Below are 18189 nucleotides of genomic sequence, written 5' to 3'. Positions count from 1 at the left end.
AGGTATCCAAACCTTTCTACCATATATGAATAAAATCTCCTAACTTGCATAATGCTTTTGACTAATATTGAGTTAGACGTTTTTAAAAATTAAAATGGAATGTCTGATTATATTGGATTTTATAAAATAAGGGGATCCGATAGAATTGCGAATATGATTAATTTATTTTCAAATATTTTTATTGTGGGATTTAGTTAAACAATGACAGCCAATAAAAATGTTATTATTTCATCACAAGAAGACGATGATAATATTTTGGTAAAGACGAATTTTATCTTACAGATTGTGAAAAACAAATTATTTAAAATTTATTAAAAAGAATATATTATATAAATTTGCAAGATCTAACCCGATAAAAATAACATTTTTTTTATAGTTTACAAATATAAATTGAAAGAATATCTCCAACCACCAATTAAAATATACAGCATAATCCAATAATATATGTATAAATATTTATTCATTACAATAAATATTTACCCATATGGTATAGCCCTTATTTCGATTTGCAAATATCATTAAATAACTAAAATGTTATTAAGTTATTTGTTGAATCTGTAGGATCATTTGTAAGACGAAATGCAATATAGAGATTCGGTTAAGGGTTCAGCTTTGCATTGATTGCTATATATCCTTACATTTTGAATCTAGTTGTTATCTGGCTGCTTAAAATCCGGAATATTTATATTTAATTTTGTAGCTATTTTTATATTGTTTTACTTTAAATGGAGGTGGAGGTCATAAAAGATATAGTAAATTTGACATCTTCGATCATTATCCAAGCTGATCAATCTTTGAAATTTATAGTCTCTTGATATAATGAGAGCCACAGCATTTGTTTAAAAAATCAAAGGAGATTTAATAACTTATAATATATAAAATATATGTACATGATAAGAAAGAAGTCATTAACATTTTTTTTTACTGATCGGCCTCAAAAATCGACATTTTCTCGCGGATCCATATATCATGGACTTATGGCATGCCCGTCTATATAGTAAATTATATTTTTAAATTAATTTTTATGAAAATTATATCATTAAGTAATAACATGGTGATAATAGTAGTAAAATTGCAAATATTTAGAGATGTCGCTCAATTTAGAAATCAAACTTTTATTTAAAAATATAGCATTAAATAAATCGAAAACTATTAAGATAAAAAGTAGAGCAATTTCTAATATCCTTAGAAAAGATCCCCTCAGTTCAGATTTGGGTAAAAAATTTCGACCTCATAACAAAATTTGTGGGATCACATTCACTGAGAATTATGAATATGAGTTTATTCTAATTTCAAGTCCAAATATGACATACATGATATAAATAGATTTTTCAAATATGTGACATTTTAAAATTAAATAGTAATTAAACATGGATATTTGTGACAAACTTATTATAAACAATCATCAAAAAACTATTTAAATATTTCTTGGTTAATTTATATAATTTTTATTATATATGATATTTATTATATAATTAATATTTTTAGATTATTCAAAAAAATACTTTTAGAGTATTTATAAAATAAATATTTTATAATATTATTATAAAAATAAATAATTTAGAGTTTTAAAAAATAAATATTTTATAATATTATTTTAATTTGATTAGTATCAACAATCAAATCACGTGTCACTGATTTAAAGGAAATCGCCATTTATTTTAATTACTACAAATTGATTTAAACTGCACAATGTCTCAAAATGATTCTAATCAAGCTTTTGCCGATGCGTTACAACGAGCAAGAAAGGTATTAAGTAAATGTTTAATTAAATATAAATTTATCTTTAGATCGCCGCTAAAATGGGGGAAGATAAAGGTGTAAAGAGAGCTGCTGATGACGATAACTGTAAGATATTACTATTAATCAATTCATACATATTTAAGTTTGAGCTTTGAGTTAAGAAAAATTTTATTAAAATGATTTAAATATATTTTCATATATTTTTTAAATTAAAATAAATTTATAGCAAATACTCCTGAGAATAAAAGAACTGCAGCAGTTAACGATCGTAAGTTTAAAATAATTATATATTTATTTTTTTACAAAAATGTGATATTTTATAGCATTTGGTGCGCAATTAGCAGCTTTGCAACAACAGAAGTAAATATTAAATTTTAAAACTTAAAATCTATTTAATTTCAGAGCTAATCAAGGTAAGGCACTAGTGTCTGAAGAATATCAAGTTCCTGATAAAATGGTTGGGCTTGGTAATTTAAACTTTTTTAAATATAATAATTAAATTAGTTATTGGCAAGGGAGGAGAAAATATAGTTAAAATTCAACGTGAAACTGGCGTTCTAAGTGTTCAATTTGCTCAAGGTATATATATTTATAAGGGTATATGTGATTATATTAATAAATAGATAGTGCTGGTCTGCCTGATCGAAAATGCACTATAACTGGGCCTCCCAGCAGCATAGAGTAAGATTATTTTGGATTATTTATACACAATATAACTTAGTAAAGCTAAAGAAATGATTGATCAAATGATTGAAAAAGCTAAAGCAACTATGATTCCCCCACCAAATATAACTGTAATGAATGGAGAAGAAGAAACAATTGTAAGTGTTGGGATTCCATCTGACAAAGTTGGATTAGTAATAGGCAAATCTGGTGACAATATTAAAAAGCTACAAGTATACTAACATAACTAAAATTATGACTTAATGCCTAATTACAGGAAGAAGCTGGTGTTAGAATGGTTATGATACAAGATGGTATATATACAAATGCGCCTGAAAAGGAATTAAGAATTATGGGAGATCCAGAAAGAGTTGAAGTATTTAAATAAATGATGATCAAGTCTATAGTATTTTGTAGAAAGCTAAAGAACTTGTAGCTGAATTATTAGCACAACATGTAACAGTTTATATATTATATTAGTTTGATATCAATGTTATCTTATAGGGTTATACTTTTGATGCAAATGATTATGGAACAACAATGAATGGTCCATATCTGACAAAAGAAGTATATAATTTTTTAAAGAATTTTTAAAACATGATTTGTAGCAAATCATTCCTAAATGTGCCATTGGGCTCATTATTGGTAAAAATGGTGAAACTATTAAAAGGATTATGCTTGACTCTGGTGCCCGAATTCGCTTTAAAGAAGGAGGTAAATTGTTATATATAAATCTTTTTTATATTTAAATATATCAAATATGTTCATTATATATAGATATAAATCCACAAGGTGATCGTATATTAATTGTAGCTGGTGGTCAAAATCAAATTGATGCAGCATTTGCAGCCGTGAATAGTTATGTGCAAACTGCCCAGGTAAATTACAATAGTGTAAGTAACTCAATTAATAAATATTATATACAATACATAATGAAATTTTATCATATTATATTTGACTAGTGGGTTAAAGAGTTAATTTAAGCACTTAATATATTACAGTTAAATGTATAGTCAATAATAAAAAAATAAATATACCATTGTCTGGATATTGGTGAAATTATGGTGAGCATCTCCAAACTAGAAGAATATATGTACATAAATATAGTGATAATGATAAGTTAGGTCCTCTTAAATTAAAAGGTAGTTTTGAAGGGGCAATATAAATGTAAATAGGTACTGAATAAGTCAATGAGGTGTTATATTTAAATGTTTATATTTTAGATAGATAAAAGGTACCTTAAGTTTAATTAGAAGTAAAAAAAATTTAGATTGTTAAAGAATTATGACATTTACTTTTATAGTGCTTATTATATTCATGATTTAAAATAATTTCTTTAAATATTGATTCAACCCATCTAAGCTTAAAATATTGGGTATTGGGGGGCTGTGTTTTCTTTAAAATTATATAAAAAGAAAAATTTTCTATTTCTTATAAGCATAGTTTTTGAAAGAGCTACACAGAGACACTATGAATAGTTCTAATACAATTTTATCATCCAATGTTAAGAGGTTTTATGCTTCTAATAAAAATTGACAACCCTCACCTTATTACTTATTGGATTTCTAGGTTTAAGTATATTTTTGTATACTGCTAACTGAAATATTTTTTAGAATAATTAGTTAATATTTAAAATCTAAATTTTTTGAAGATTGTGGTGGTTATGTATGGCCTTTTGATTTTATGGTGGATTGCACTTGCTGCACTTTGTATTTTTTTGTTTTTGATAAAAAGTAGAACTCATAATATTATTGCTAAGAATGATCAAATATTAAATGCCAGCAATTAGTCTTAAAATGTGAAAAATGATTTTGATTATTATTTTTTTACAATAAATTATTTGAATTTAAAAAAAATTATTAATGCAGTTATAATTACTAATTATATGTAGAATTAATCACAGTTACTAATTGCAAAACAGGAGTTGAAATTATGTAGCTAATACTTCTTAACTTTAATATAATTTATTAAGTTTTTATTATTTTTTATCTAATGAATATATCATTTAGAGTGCCTATGGATCTAGAGGAGGCATGGTAGGTGGCATGACAACTGGATCCACTGCATCATCTGCCTATGCTCAACAACAAGAAATGCACGTCATGGTGCCTACCAATAAATGTGGCTTAGTTATTGGAAAAGGTGGAGAAAATATAAAAAATATTAGTAATTTGACAGGAGCCCATGTAGAATTAGATAGGAGAGTAAACACTGACCCATCCTCACCTGAAAAAGCTTTTGTAATTAGAGGCACTCATTCTCAAATTTCCCACGCAGCCCAATTGGTTTGTGAAAAGGCTGATATAGTAAGTCTTTTACTTTATTTAAAATAAACTTATTTTTCTTATAATTTATACTATATATCATAACTACTTTATAGGCTGTCCCAGCAATTCCAGCTCCACAAAATAGTATGAATGGAGCAGCCGCTGCAATGGCAGCATATGGCTACCCAGGGTAAAATATTTGGATTTATATTAATATTCAAAAGTTTTTTATAACCTAAATTACATGACTATAATTTTTACATAACCTTATTATTGGTAAACTAGAATGGCAGCATTACAAGCTGGAACAACAGCTAATCCTTATGCACCTCAAGGGTGGGGTGCTTCTACTAATCCTTACAATCAATGGCAAGGCATGAGCACTGGTAGTGCTGACCCAAGTAATTTATTCATATCTTAGCAAAATTCATCTATACCTTGTAAAGTAGTGTTGTTAAATGGCTTGTTTTAAGCCGATTTTTTAAAATGGATAATTCAATATTTAGCCAGAAAATATTGTCTAAGCCTCTAGATTTTGCTAAATGTTCAAACATTTGTGCCAACTATGAGCAAAATCTTAAGGCTTGTATAATATTTTTCCTAATAAAATATTTTGAAAATAAGCCGTTTAACAACACTACTGTAAAGATATCTTATATTTATAATCCTTTATATTTCATTCATCAATCTTATATATATTTACTAATCACAGGCAAACAATCACAAGGTGGTGCAGCAGGTGGGCAAGATGCTAATCTAGCTGCTGCTTGGGCTGCTTATTATCAACAATACTATGCTCAAGCTGCTGCAGCAGCTGGTGGTGGAGGTGCAGGTGGTGCTCAGGCTACACCTTCACCTGCTTCTTATTACCAGCAAGGTGGCGGACCTGTTGGATCTACCTTACAGGGTTTTAAAAATATAATTTATAAATATTCAAATTGCATTGAAATACCTGGAAAAATGAATTAATTTACTGTAGATATGAATTCTTCTATTTTCCAAATTAAATAACTCATAATAAACCATTTTTGAAGGTCAAGGAAGTCAATCTGCTGGTGGAGCAGGGCAAGGTCAGGGACAAGGTGCTGCCGCTTACTATGCAGCTCAAGGTGGAGCAGGACAAAATCCTTACCAACAAGCTGCCAGTGCTCAAGGTTAATTATTTTATTTGCCTTTTATTATAAGCTATAAGAATTGATTCTAGTCTTTGTATGATGAAAAATTGTCCGTGTTTCATATGAAAACTAATGATGCTAATATGACACCTGAAATTATAAAACTCATTATTTTATCTGAAAGTATTTTTAAATTTAATAATTATGATAATAAAATTTATGGCGATATAATTGGACTCAGGGTAGTATATTATTTAATCTAAATACATGTAAATTTTAATATTATCTTAGGAGCCAGTGGTGCAGGAGGTCAGGACTTTACAGCAGCTTGGCAAACCTATTACCAGCAACTAGGGATGCAGCAACAACTTAATAAAGCCTAAACTACTATATTAATAATTTACACATGCCTTAAGGTAAAATATATTCTATTTAAAATTTATTCTAATAATATTCAATTTTAAGGATAAATAATATTTTAAGAAAAAATATTAAAGATAGAAACATAAATATTAGATGAGGTATAGCTTTCTAAGCTTAAATCAACTCTTTTTTGATTATTGTATATTTGATACTGAATATATGTTTTATTGATTCTGCCCATGTTTTACATCATGATATTAAAAGAGTTTTTGAATATATTCTTCTCAAAAGTATATATAATTTATTATGAATTCCACTAAGGTGCATTCTTATATGAAAATATCAATAGATTTCTATATTTTATAAATGCATAAATTTTATATACATACATAATTAATTGAATTGTTGATTAATATCCTTTATTATCTTTTTAAATACCAAAGATTACTTTCTCAAAGTGGTTTTGTTTTATTTTAATTTGAAAAAACTTTTTACACTACTAATATTCTACTGTGATGAAAGGTTTGAAGTAAGCCTTATAAATGCTATACATAAATGCTTATCAATATATACTTATACTATGATGTATAATATATTACCATTGTCATGTTATTGAACTATATTCTTGTTCATTATATTCAATCTATTTGGTTTTTTGCATTTTAGAAATTTTCTTATATGTGATACATTGATCTCTATTTATATCTTTTAATATATCATATATATGAGTTTAGTGCAGTAAAAGTTAACATAGAAAGAAGATAATTTAATAATTTATTTAGAGATATTGATAGATTAGTTTTATATATTTCATCATATTTTTATTTTTTTAATATATTTGACGGGTTGTAGGTATATCCGATATATATCATAATGCTTATTAACTTATAAATATATTGACAAATAATATATGAGTATACCTTATTAAATCACTTGATAATATATGATAAATAATAATTGAAATGAAATCTTATTCTTCAATGCCCAGGAACTTATTAATGAAACACGTAAGATTTCGATTGTAAATAATGTACATAATATAATACATACATCTATATATTACCTTATGAGTATTATAATTTTTATAACTGTAATTGTAAATACTTATTATTATATAACTATAATAAATTTGTATATTTTATATGCTTAATCAACAGCGTTCATTTCGTTTTTAAAATAATATTTTATAATAAAAAATTAGAATATTATCGTTATATGTTTTAATTATTTTATAACTATATTGCCATTCTTTACATATAGATTTAATAAAATATATATATATTAGTATGTGTTATATAGAATAAACATTTAAATTATTTTTAATTTTTTAAATTTACAATTGTCTTCAAAGCATCTTTCGTATTAAGAAGAGTTTAAAGAAATGTTAATTTTATAGTATCAAATGTTTAACTTTTGAACATTTCAATATCTCTATTTAACGTCATAAAATAATTATATCTTAAGACATCATTATGAAGGTTCTAAGATGTATTTTCTTAAAGGTCAAAATTGCAAAATTTTAAAGGCCCACCTGGTTTGGAGACGATTTTTCCTTGGCCTGTTTTCAATTTTTTTGTTGCCTGGCCGTTATTTTTAATATAGCCCTAACCTGAAATATGTTATTGAGCACCAAAATAAACTATGATATTTGAGTTAAATTAAATACTTTAGTTCTATCAAATATCAGAATTCATCAATAATCCAACCCAACGTTTTTGCCGCCTTGACTTAATAAAACAAATAAAGATACATACGATTAATAGTGTTAACTAAATGGTATTGTAAAAAATATAAAACTCAATATGTGTATATATCATTTAAAACTTATAATATGCATCTAATTGATTAGATATCTGAAATGAATAATAAGTGGTTCAGGATTAACTGAAAATTTGAAGCAATATTTCGATTCTAATCCGCAAAGCTTATCTGGCATTATTTTTTAATTGGATTAATTTTCTTTCAGTCTTTTTAAGGTGATTTCGCTTAATCGCATGTTTGATTTGTTCATTTTTATTAAGGATATCACTATTAGAGCTCTGCATTGGCAGATTTTTGGACCATAAACCCGCCCACTCATTATTTAAAAAAATTTTAACTTGTACACCCAGCCCGCCCATAGTTTTCAAAAAATACTCGCCCATCAGTCTAAAATTCCTTACTGCCCACTCTTAAAATTTTTTTAACCCAATCCCGCTATTATAAAAAATTTTTATGGCCATTGTTTCATTTTTTTAAGCATCTAATAAAAAAAAAATTCAGCATTACATCTACAAAAAGATTTTAGGAAATTACTATATTACGCAAAAAAATATTCAATTTAAATTATTAATAATTTATTTCATCAAATATGAAAATAATATTGATATTATATGTAATTAATAATGCAAAAATAATAAATCGACATTTTCTGGATCAAAACACGTTCTTTTTTGTTCTAAAAACCTAGGTATGCTAAATCATCGTTCAGAAGAAGCACTAGTTGTAGAATTGCCAATATTTTTCTTGCTAATTCTCTTGTATTTCCCTAATACCAAAAAAGGTCATTTTAATTTTTAATATCTAAAAAAGTTCATTAAGTGATTTAAATTTATTAGTTTAAATTTCTTAACCCACCCGCCCATAGTTTAAAATTTTTTGACCCGCCCGCCTGCCCTTTTTTAAAAATTTTTTTCACAACTTACCCACTTAGATACCTTTAATCACTATAATTACTTAATTTTAAATATAACTATTTTATTTTTATCAATTTTGATCGTCGATTAATCCTATCCAGAACCTTGTGAGTGCACAGTCCCCTTGTTATTTCAGATTTTCTTTTTCATGCATTTTACAAGGTTAATTCTTTTACAAATACTGCATAAAATCTGGTAGGATTGTTAAGTTTGGTGTATTTTTTGATTATTTTTGAAAAATTGTGACAAGTCACTAATCAATGTGGTAAGCAATCATCGAGTTTATTTGTCCGTCCAAAATTGGCACCCTCCAACAGATGGAAAAGAATCACTCGAGTAAATAGGTGGGGTACCTTCAGACCTGAAAAATACTATATATTAAATTAATTTATAGCTATCATATTTTAAAAATATATTAGGTAAATAAGTTAATGTTTTCATTGTTATTTTATAAATTTATGAATACTTTTTTGCCAAATGAGTCAAAAATATAATCTTAAAACTGGCACAAATTATTAAATAATGTATAATGATATCAAAAAATAAAATAATGATTAAAATCACTGATACCTCATGTATATCTAAGGTTCAATTATTAATATAGTATACTTTTTTTTATTAAAAGAAATTATTTATAAAAAATGTTTTATTTAATATATCCAAAGTAGATGAAAAAAGGTTACCCGGATAAACAGGTGGGGTCTATGTGACCCCAAGCTTCAAAAGACCATAACTCTTGAATTACTGAAAAAATCAAATTTAATTTTGCACACATAGTTAACCTAAAAATATTAAGCTATCAAGAGATTAAGGAAAAAATATCCAAAGAAATTTAAGTAATAAAGTGACTGGGGTCTGCATAGTCCCACCTGTGCAATGAAGGAACATATATATATTAATTATTATGTTCTTAAAATATCCAAATCACAAATTAATAACTTAAGGCTCATAATTTAACTCAAGTGAACTCTTGAGCCGATTCAACCAAAAGCTGGTTTGAGTTAAAGTCTATTTTTAAAACAAAAAACTTGATTTGAGCCCTTTAACCACATTTTTAATAATAAAAATAAAATATTAAAAAATTACAAGTTTTTTAAATAATTTCTTAATAGGGGCATAATCAAGTAGAGGGCAAGCTAATATAAATTTTATGCCTTTGCATTAAAAAAATAACGACTATGACAATTGTCTTTTCTGTGTTACATTACATCTTCATAGAAATCTTAATTTAACGTTTTTATAATATAAATTTTTACCCAGTTGTGTCAAAAAGTTAAAAAATAACGATTATGACAATAGTCACTTTATTATGGTTACATCCTCATTGAATTTTATTTTAATTTAACATGCATACTAACACATTTACTCCAAAAAATATATTATAAAGATAATAATTTACTATAGCATCTTAAAATATGAAGATTTTTGAATATCGTTGATCAAAAATATTTTTAAATAAAAAATCTTCAAAGATCGATGCTTAAATTTTTTTAAAATAGGAAATCTTCAAATTTTACGATCTTCAAAGATCGTTGCTCAAAATTTTTTATAATAAAAAATCTTAAAATTTTACGATCTTCAGATCTTGCTCAAAAATATTCTTTGAATATATTTTGTACAACTCTACTGCGATCGATCCATGTAACACGTCGCTGCGTTATCACGGCCAAATTGCAATCGTGAACGAGCTTCACTATGAATTTAAGGTTAGGCATCTTTTATTATAAATTATGTCCACTTTTGTTGCGTTCTTTAGTGCTATCGAAACAAAGCTGATTAATATCGTTAATCTTTGATATACGTTGCAACTTGTTTTTCAAATTATACCATAGCATTATCATAAAGCTCCATATACTTATTTATTAATGTACACCTTAACGCATTCTATACATGAGGCCTTATCCAAGAAAAGCATATTTTTAATATACAAACTTAAAAGATATATTATTTCCCACAGAGTCAAAACTGAAACGCTCAGAATTATTTTATTTCTCAGAATTGAAAAATCCATAAAGCTAAGGATTTATACTGAATCTCACAGATATATCTCTTTAAGGAAGATTTGGTAAAGTAAAAATTATGATTTTCTTAAATTTTTTTTATTGAATCCATCTCTCAGAAATTTTTGCTATTAATGTATTTTATTTTCAAATTATAGTTAATCAATGAATTGTTGAGTTATATTGATCTAAATTCGTTTTATAAAACCTTCGTGCTAAAAGTATTTTTTCGTTTTTGTTTTATCAATTTATTTTGTAAATAATTTATATTAATGTATTCAAATTAACTATTCATTTTTGTTATATATATATTTTTAAATTTTATATTTTGTTAGTTGTTAACTTTTATTATTTAAATTGAAATAAATAGACCTCTTTTTTTAAAAATTATTGCTGTTCGTCATTTGTTACACTATGCTCCGGGGTCTAAGTCATGGATGGGTAGGGGCAAGGGATGTCCAATATTTTAACATAATATTTTATGTATCAAATAAAACCTAATAAAAAGATAAATTGATACTCAATAATATATTCCATAAGGTAGATGGAGAAGGGAGGTAGGTAAATTTTTTAAACATCGATTACATTGAAATTCAACACTTTATGTCATCAGGTTAAGTGTTGGAAAGGAGGGAGGGCAAATTTTTTTTACAAAAAATAAATTGATTATATTGAATTTTAACAATATATGTATGTCATAAGGGTAAATAGAAATGGAGGGGGGGGGTAAATTTTTTATTATAATATCTTGTCATGTGTATTAAATGAAAGCTAATAAAAATGATAAATGGATCACATTGATACTAAACACTCAATTCCCCGGGCTGGTCCGGGCCTGCTGGTCTCTGATATATATAATATGTGAACAATGGTTATCAAATAATAGTTAGTAGAGATATTAATTGATTACATTGATGCTAATCGTTTTGTGCCTAGGTGGATGTTGGGGGAGGGGAGTAAAAAGTGCATAGTGAAATATCTCATCATGGGTATCCAATGAAATCTAATAAAAAAATTTAATTGATTACATAAATACTTATTTCTCCAGGGGTTGGTGGGAGGAGGGGTGTGTTAAAATTTTATAACATTATGTCGACAGTGTAAAAAATATTATAGTATCAGGATATCAAATAAAAACTAATTTAAAAATCAATTGATTATATTGATGTTAAACACTATACGTCTTCAAGATGAGTGCGGTGGGATTAAAAAGTTTCCCGGTAGAATTGGAATAAAATCGGTATGTAGACATTACGTGGACACTCAGGAAGTCTTTAGGAAATTGACCATGAGAAGGGGCGAAAAATTCCAAATGGAAGCAAAAATACTATAAGAACCGAAACTTTGAGCAACAAGAATTTGAGAGGAATCAAAAGATTTAGGTAAAAAAAAACGAAAGGATTTCAAGATGGCCATGGGAGAACGGTGTTACGTAAAAGTGATATTTCTTATATATAGTCAGAAGGAATAGTGAAAGACAAACATATTGACTAATTTAGAGATGCTCATATGTAATTAAGGAAAGTATCAGTAGCAATTACCGGGGGTGAAGACTACGTAGTAGATAAAAGATAAAATGCCCAGATACTAACAAAAAATTTAGAAATCTCCATTAAGTTATTATGGAGAATTTAATTTGTAGTAATGTATTTTAATTTACATGTAGAAAATTAAAGGAAATAAGTGGCAATCGTAATGAAACCTTTATGCAAACAATTACTATGGCTATCAAAATAGCAATGCAATAAGTTACTTTAACATCTTCCTGATATAAAACAATTATCAATCAGGTTCAGGGGAGATATTCCCTGATGCCTCTTATTTTTGTGGCTTCTTAAAATGGACACTTGTAATCTGCTTTTTAAATCTACCCTTATTATTTTATATTTTTGTTTAGCTCTTATCCAATTCTTAACATTGCTTTAAAGAATATTGTGCCTCTCGGTTTTCCTTAATAAATTTTACTTTGTCTTCAAATCTGCTTAACCCTTTACAAATCAGTTAATCCTTTTACAGTGTTAAATAAGTGATCGATATTATTTTATATTAACGTTTTATTTTATCATATTAACATTATTTTAAAATCAATTTAATTTTGACAATTGATATATTTTTTTTGATATCAATTTAAATTCAAATTTAAACTAACATTTTTATTTTATATAATTGGTTATTTGATGATTTATTTATTGTTAAAATAAGATATAAAAGGAAAATTGTTTTTGGTTAAAGGAAAAATAAAAAATTTATAATATTAAAATAAAAGGAAAATGTGATTTATTTTAATATGAATATTGTAATAATATAAAAAAAGAATTAATAATAATTCTATGTTAATTCTTCATGGAGGCCAAATTACGTCCGAACTTCGCATTAGTATTATCTCAAAATTCGATCTTGATTTTGTACTATACATGAATTCTATATTACGCTTTTATCGATTATAATTCTTTTACGATGGATGCATTGAATAATTCCACATATATAACCGAATTTATCAAGCTGGATTTCCCTAAATTTAGTAGTGATGACAGCGCGTATACAGGGAAATAGCAAAATTTCTTTGACAACAGCAAGATCTCCAACGGAGAAAAGGCCGCTTTGTTTCTCGAAGTCTTCCAGATGACGAATTCAATAACATTTAGCAATTTGCACGGAGGCAGACTTCCAGGGCCCAATCGCTCTTCTTGGCAAATTCAAGCTACAACATCCGTCAAAGACTGGGAACGCCAAACTCTCATAATTTTATGCTTCCATTCAAGGCAAGGATGAGACGTTGTCGGCTTGGGTCACACGCGTAGCAAGACTCAATAAAGAATGCAAATTCAATGGCATTCAGCGCATTATTGAGAAAGTGAGAGTTGCTACGAATTCCAAAGACGTCAGGAAAGCGGTCAGGAGCTCTATGACTATAGAAGATATTTACAATCTAGGTCTAGAGGAAGACACCACGGAGCCAAGTGACATCAAGGGCGTGATGAAAGTAGAAGCCATTCATTTGAATGAATCACCTGGACCTGGAGTACAAGAGATTAATCACATGGGCAGAGCCAAAAGTAGCCACGTAACCATCAAACCCATTCAGGACTCTCATGCACATGGTAAATCTCTTATCAAGCAACCCCAGCTCAACAATGACAATCGTCACGGACAACATTTCGATAAACGATACGATGTACACTGCGACTACTGCCCCGACAAACGATTTGATGAACGTTACAAGATACGCTACGACAATGGCCAACGGACGGCATGACAACCTCCACGACAATCGTTTTGATAAAAGCTACGATAATTGTCACTATAACCGCAACCGTTTTGACAATCGCAACGATAACTACTACGATGATCGATACAACAATCGCGGGGACAACTTCCATGACAACTGCTATGATTATCATTGGATGACTGCTATAGAAGTGATAATCGAGCCAACTATCCACGTCGCGGTCAGCATAGACATAACCCTCAAAATATTAATGGTTTTCCGAAATATTCGCCGAGGTCCAACCATTACAAAAATGACAATAATACCTACAACAGATCTTATGGTTATAAAGATCATGATTGTCAATCGATTACCAACCATGCTATGAACATCGAAGTAATCGATGATGACGACGACTCAAACACAGACGTTAAAGAATATAATCTTCAGAATCTGGAAGTGTACAATCTGGGGGTCAACGATACCAAATATGACGCGTACAACGTAACGGTGAGCATCAAAAACATACCCACGTTGATGCAAGTAGACACCGCCCCAAGGTACACAATACTTCCGTAGCATACAGCTAAGACTGTAGGCATAACCACGATACATAAAACGGATATGAAACTGACAGGGTATGACAGCAGCGCCATCAAGATATTAGGTCTAGTCAATGTAATGTGAACGTTAAGTTTGAACGTAACTCACAAACGTTGGAGGCTATAGTGGTGGATTATGACAAGATCCCCCAGCTAGGGCGTATGTGGCTCCATGCTTTCAAAAACATATTAAAAACATTCTTAGTGGGTAACGTAGAGAATGATCTCGAGAAGTAATCTCCACAATTGAAGCCCGATGCCGTGTGATCACACCTTCAAGGAGAGTTCCATATGCCAAGATCGATGCAACGACTCAGAAATGGGATGGCTGGCTGAAGGACAACATAAACCTTGCTCGAGGAGGAATCTAGATGCCCGATATCATGCACAAGCGATCCGAGTGGGAAGTTAGCTAAAAGCTGCCTTTACTTTACCAAGCCATCGTTCGGTTTGAAAAAAAGACTGCACCATGAACATGGGTGACGTATTGCATGGCGATCATGAACGTCAATAGCGTTGCCACTCAACTTATCCAAGGAAAACATAAGTCGAATTTCTTTGGAGGGTGGAATGCTAAATAAGTGATCGATATTATTTTATATTAACGTTTTATTTTATCATATTAACATTATTTTAAAATCAATTTATTTTGACAATTGATATATTTTTTTTGATATCAATTTAAATTCAAATTTAAACGAACATTTTTATTTAATATAATTGGTTATTTGATGATTTATTTATTGTTAAAATAAGATATAAAAGGAAAATTGTTTTTGGTTAAAGGAAAAATAAAATGTAATTTATAATATTAAAATAAAAGGAAAATGTGATTTATTTTAATATGAATATTTTAATAATATAAAAAAGAGAATTAATAATAATTCTATGTTAATTCTTCATACAGATATTTACTATACACAAAATAAATACAAAATAAAAAGTATCCTCCCTTTTTACATATTAAAATAAACTAAAACTATGGCCAAAATAGCCTCTCCATTTATAACAATATTGTAATGAAAGATAATATCACGTCACCAGTAAATAGATTTAATAAGGATAATTTAGTTTTAGAGTATCTGCTATTTTTGTTAGTGTATAATATTTTGTACCCCCTAGCTCCCCATACCTACTATAGATTTTTTTCATGGATTTATATCTTTAACCATAATTGATTACAATATACATTCTATTCGTTAATCAAAATAATTTATAACACAAATTTAGAATCCAACTCAAACACTTTACCCTAACAAATAAAAATCCTTAAATAACCACAATCTAAAAGCATTTATTTTTCTTATTAAGATAACAATTGAGGAACTACTTTCAATATTTAACTTGTTATTTGATTTAGTTTGACTAATAAAATAATAATTATAAAAATATACTTTTTAATGAATTGTAAATTGGTATTTGGAATTCCTTTTTTAAATTAAATTTATGTATTACTAGACATCTATTAAATGAATCAGCTGCTTATTGTGATAATTAACTAATTTGAATATTTAAATTGTTACTTCTATTAGGTTTTTGTTTTATTTTGATATGCAGGATTATCTAATAAAATAATAGTAAATAGATTATATATATTTTTTTAATATTTTTTCACCATTTTATTTTAAGTTAATGAGAAAGAAAGGAAATAATAATAATAAAATGCACTAGGAAAATAATATTTAAAATAATCCCCAAAATTTAGTGGAAAGGCATTTATTTAAATGGATGTTAATTATTTAAAAATGGAGAGTTCATTTTTTAAAAATAGGGTAATTAATAAAGCACTTAGCTAACAATGGGCTTACACTTATATACTAAAAAATTATAGTAGATTTATAGTATCTATTCATATATTACATTGGATAGAATGCAAAATATTAGCTGATATTTTTATATAATTAAGAGTTAAAGTACAAAATAATTTTAAAATATATAACGCCATCTATATTTATTTATCAATAATAATATGTTTATTAAATTAATTATAAAAAAAAATTAATTTTAACGATAGACGCGACGCATTTGATGAATATTTATTTGATTTAAATTATTTCTTTGGGAACAAAAACTATCAGAAATTTTTTCCTTAATTAATCATAATTAAAAAAATACTTGAGGCTCAGAATTTTTACTGAATTTTAGAGATATTTTTCTTTAAGTCTAAGAAGATTTTCTGAGAATTTTATATATTTTTCTGAGTCATTCATTTTTAAATCTGAGCTTTTCAGTTTTATACCTGAGTAATTAGTATATGGGTAATTAGGTTTTTAATCTGGGCATTTAAAAATAATTCAGAGCATTAAGTATTTCTCCTGAGTGCTAAGTATTATATTCTTAGCGTTTAAAGATTATTTTTTCTTATGAGAATTTCAGTTTTAATTCTGAGCGATTATATATGAGCCATTAATATTTTCAACATCTATGATGAAAACTAAACTAATAAAATGAAACTTAAAAATTAAAAATAAATTTAAGAAACTTATTTTGATCAATTGCCAAAAAATGACCATATGGTTATATCAAAGACCTGTAGAGATGTCAAATTGCACGACATGGCTCGGATTTTATTTTTTCAGGACTGATTAAATGCATTTAAAAAATGCCCATATTTAGGAGTCAAGCGCCATTTCATGGTTTGCACTTCTATTAAATATTAACGCGTATTCCTATAATGATAAATATGACAATTAATCGACGTGTGAACCACAAAATGTCGCTACAGCTGACTTTTATGTATGGGCACTTTTAATCGATAAATCGCCAATCTATGGGCATCATTAAATGTTGTATATTTCATCGACTAGAAATAAAAATTAGTTTAATTACTTTTTTATTTACCTAGTATAGTATAGTGATAATATATGGACAAATTAAAATTATGCGATTTGAATTATAAATAAAAATTATCATAATTGGTGAATAATTTAAAACAATTTTTATTTTACTTTACTTTACTTTTCTTTTATGATTTTATATTTTTATATATATTTATGAATTAGTGGATGGAAATTTATTGACCAATAATTATTTCTATATTTAAATTATAGATTCAAAAGCAATTTATAAATATTTGGGTGTCTAATATAGTGGTTTATGATACTTGGTGGATAAATAAAGTCGGCGTTTTCTATTTGATTTTTATATTGCTGTTTATTTATATAAAAGTTTGTGACATAATTATTATGTTAATTTAAAAATAAAATTAATTAAATATGCAAAAAATTTTAACATTTGTCATATAAATATTTAGTAACATCTACATTATTATAGTTTTTATTATTTATAAAACTCGTTGTATTTTGGGCATATTTTGAGCTTTGTGATATTTTTGAAAAATATCCGATGACAAATATTAAAAATACTTATAAGCTAAGCACTTTTACTGATTTTCTAAGTTTTTTCTCAAAAAAATTTTGATTTTCTAAATTTTTTTTATTGAATCTTTCAGTATAAATAAAATATACTAAAACGCTCAGAAATTTTTTACTATCTAATGTTTTTTTATTTATAAGTTTATTAGTTTTTTAAAATATTTATCTTATAATATTTA

The 18189-nt window shown here is 27.1% G+C and overlaps 1 protein-coding gene across 5 annotated transcripts; it reads left to right on the top strand.

Annotated features, from left to right (window-relative positions):
* The first annotated feature begins 1602 nt into the window (after positions 1-1602).
* Positions 1603-7274, top strand: LOC135929560 (far upstream element-binding protein 1-like). 5 transcript variants are annotated; one of them, XM_065466204.1, is made up of 20 exons: positions 1603-1749; positions 1791-1848; positions 1970-2011; positions 2067-2103; positions 2146-2210; positions 2248-2322; positions 2367-2424; positions 2465-2639; positions 2684-2782; positions 2824-2868; positions 2911-2973; positions 3015-3120; positions 3184-3284; positions 4416-4712; positions 4787-4863; positions 4959-5074; positions 5386-5580; positions 5708-5827; positions 6080-6204; positions 7004-7274. In XM_065466204.1, the coding sequence occupies exons 1-19, from the start codon at positions 1693-1695 to the stop codon at positions 6169-6171; spliced, it is 1878 nt and encodes a 625-aa protein (XP_065322276.1). In that variant the 5' UTR covers positions 1603-1692; the 3' UTR covers positions 6172-6204; positions 7004-7274. The 5 variants fall into 5 exon arrangements, with proteins under 5 accessions (XP_065322276.1, XP_065322273.1, XP_065322275.1 ...); XM_065466201.1 differs by having other exon boundaries at positions 3184-3299; positions 7004-7259; XM_065466203.1 differs by having other exon boundaries at positions 2824-2862; positions 3184-3299; positions 7004-7257.
* The last annotated feature ends 10915 nt before the right edge of the window (positions 7275-18189 follow it).

Source organism: Gordionus sp. m RMFG-2023, chromosome 5 (genome assembly GCF_954871325.1).
Source record: "Gordionus sp. m RMFG-2023 chromosome 5, tfGorSpeb1-WG-v2, whole genome shotgun sequence".
In the NCBI taxonomy this organism is placed as follows: Eukaryota; Metazoa; Nematomorpha; class Gordioida; order Chordodea; family Parachordodidae; genus Gordionus; species Gordionus sp. m RMFG-2023.
This window is presented reverse-complemented; position numbering and strand designations above follow the sequence as displayed.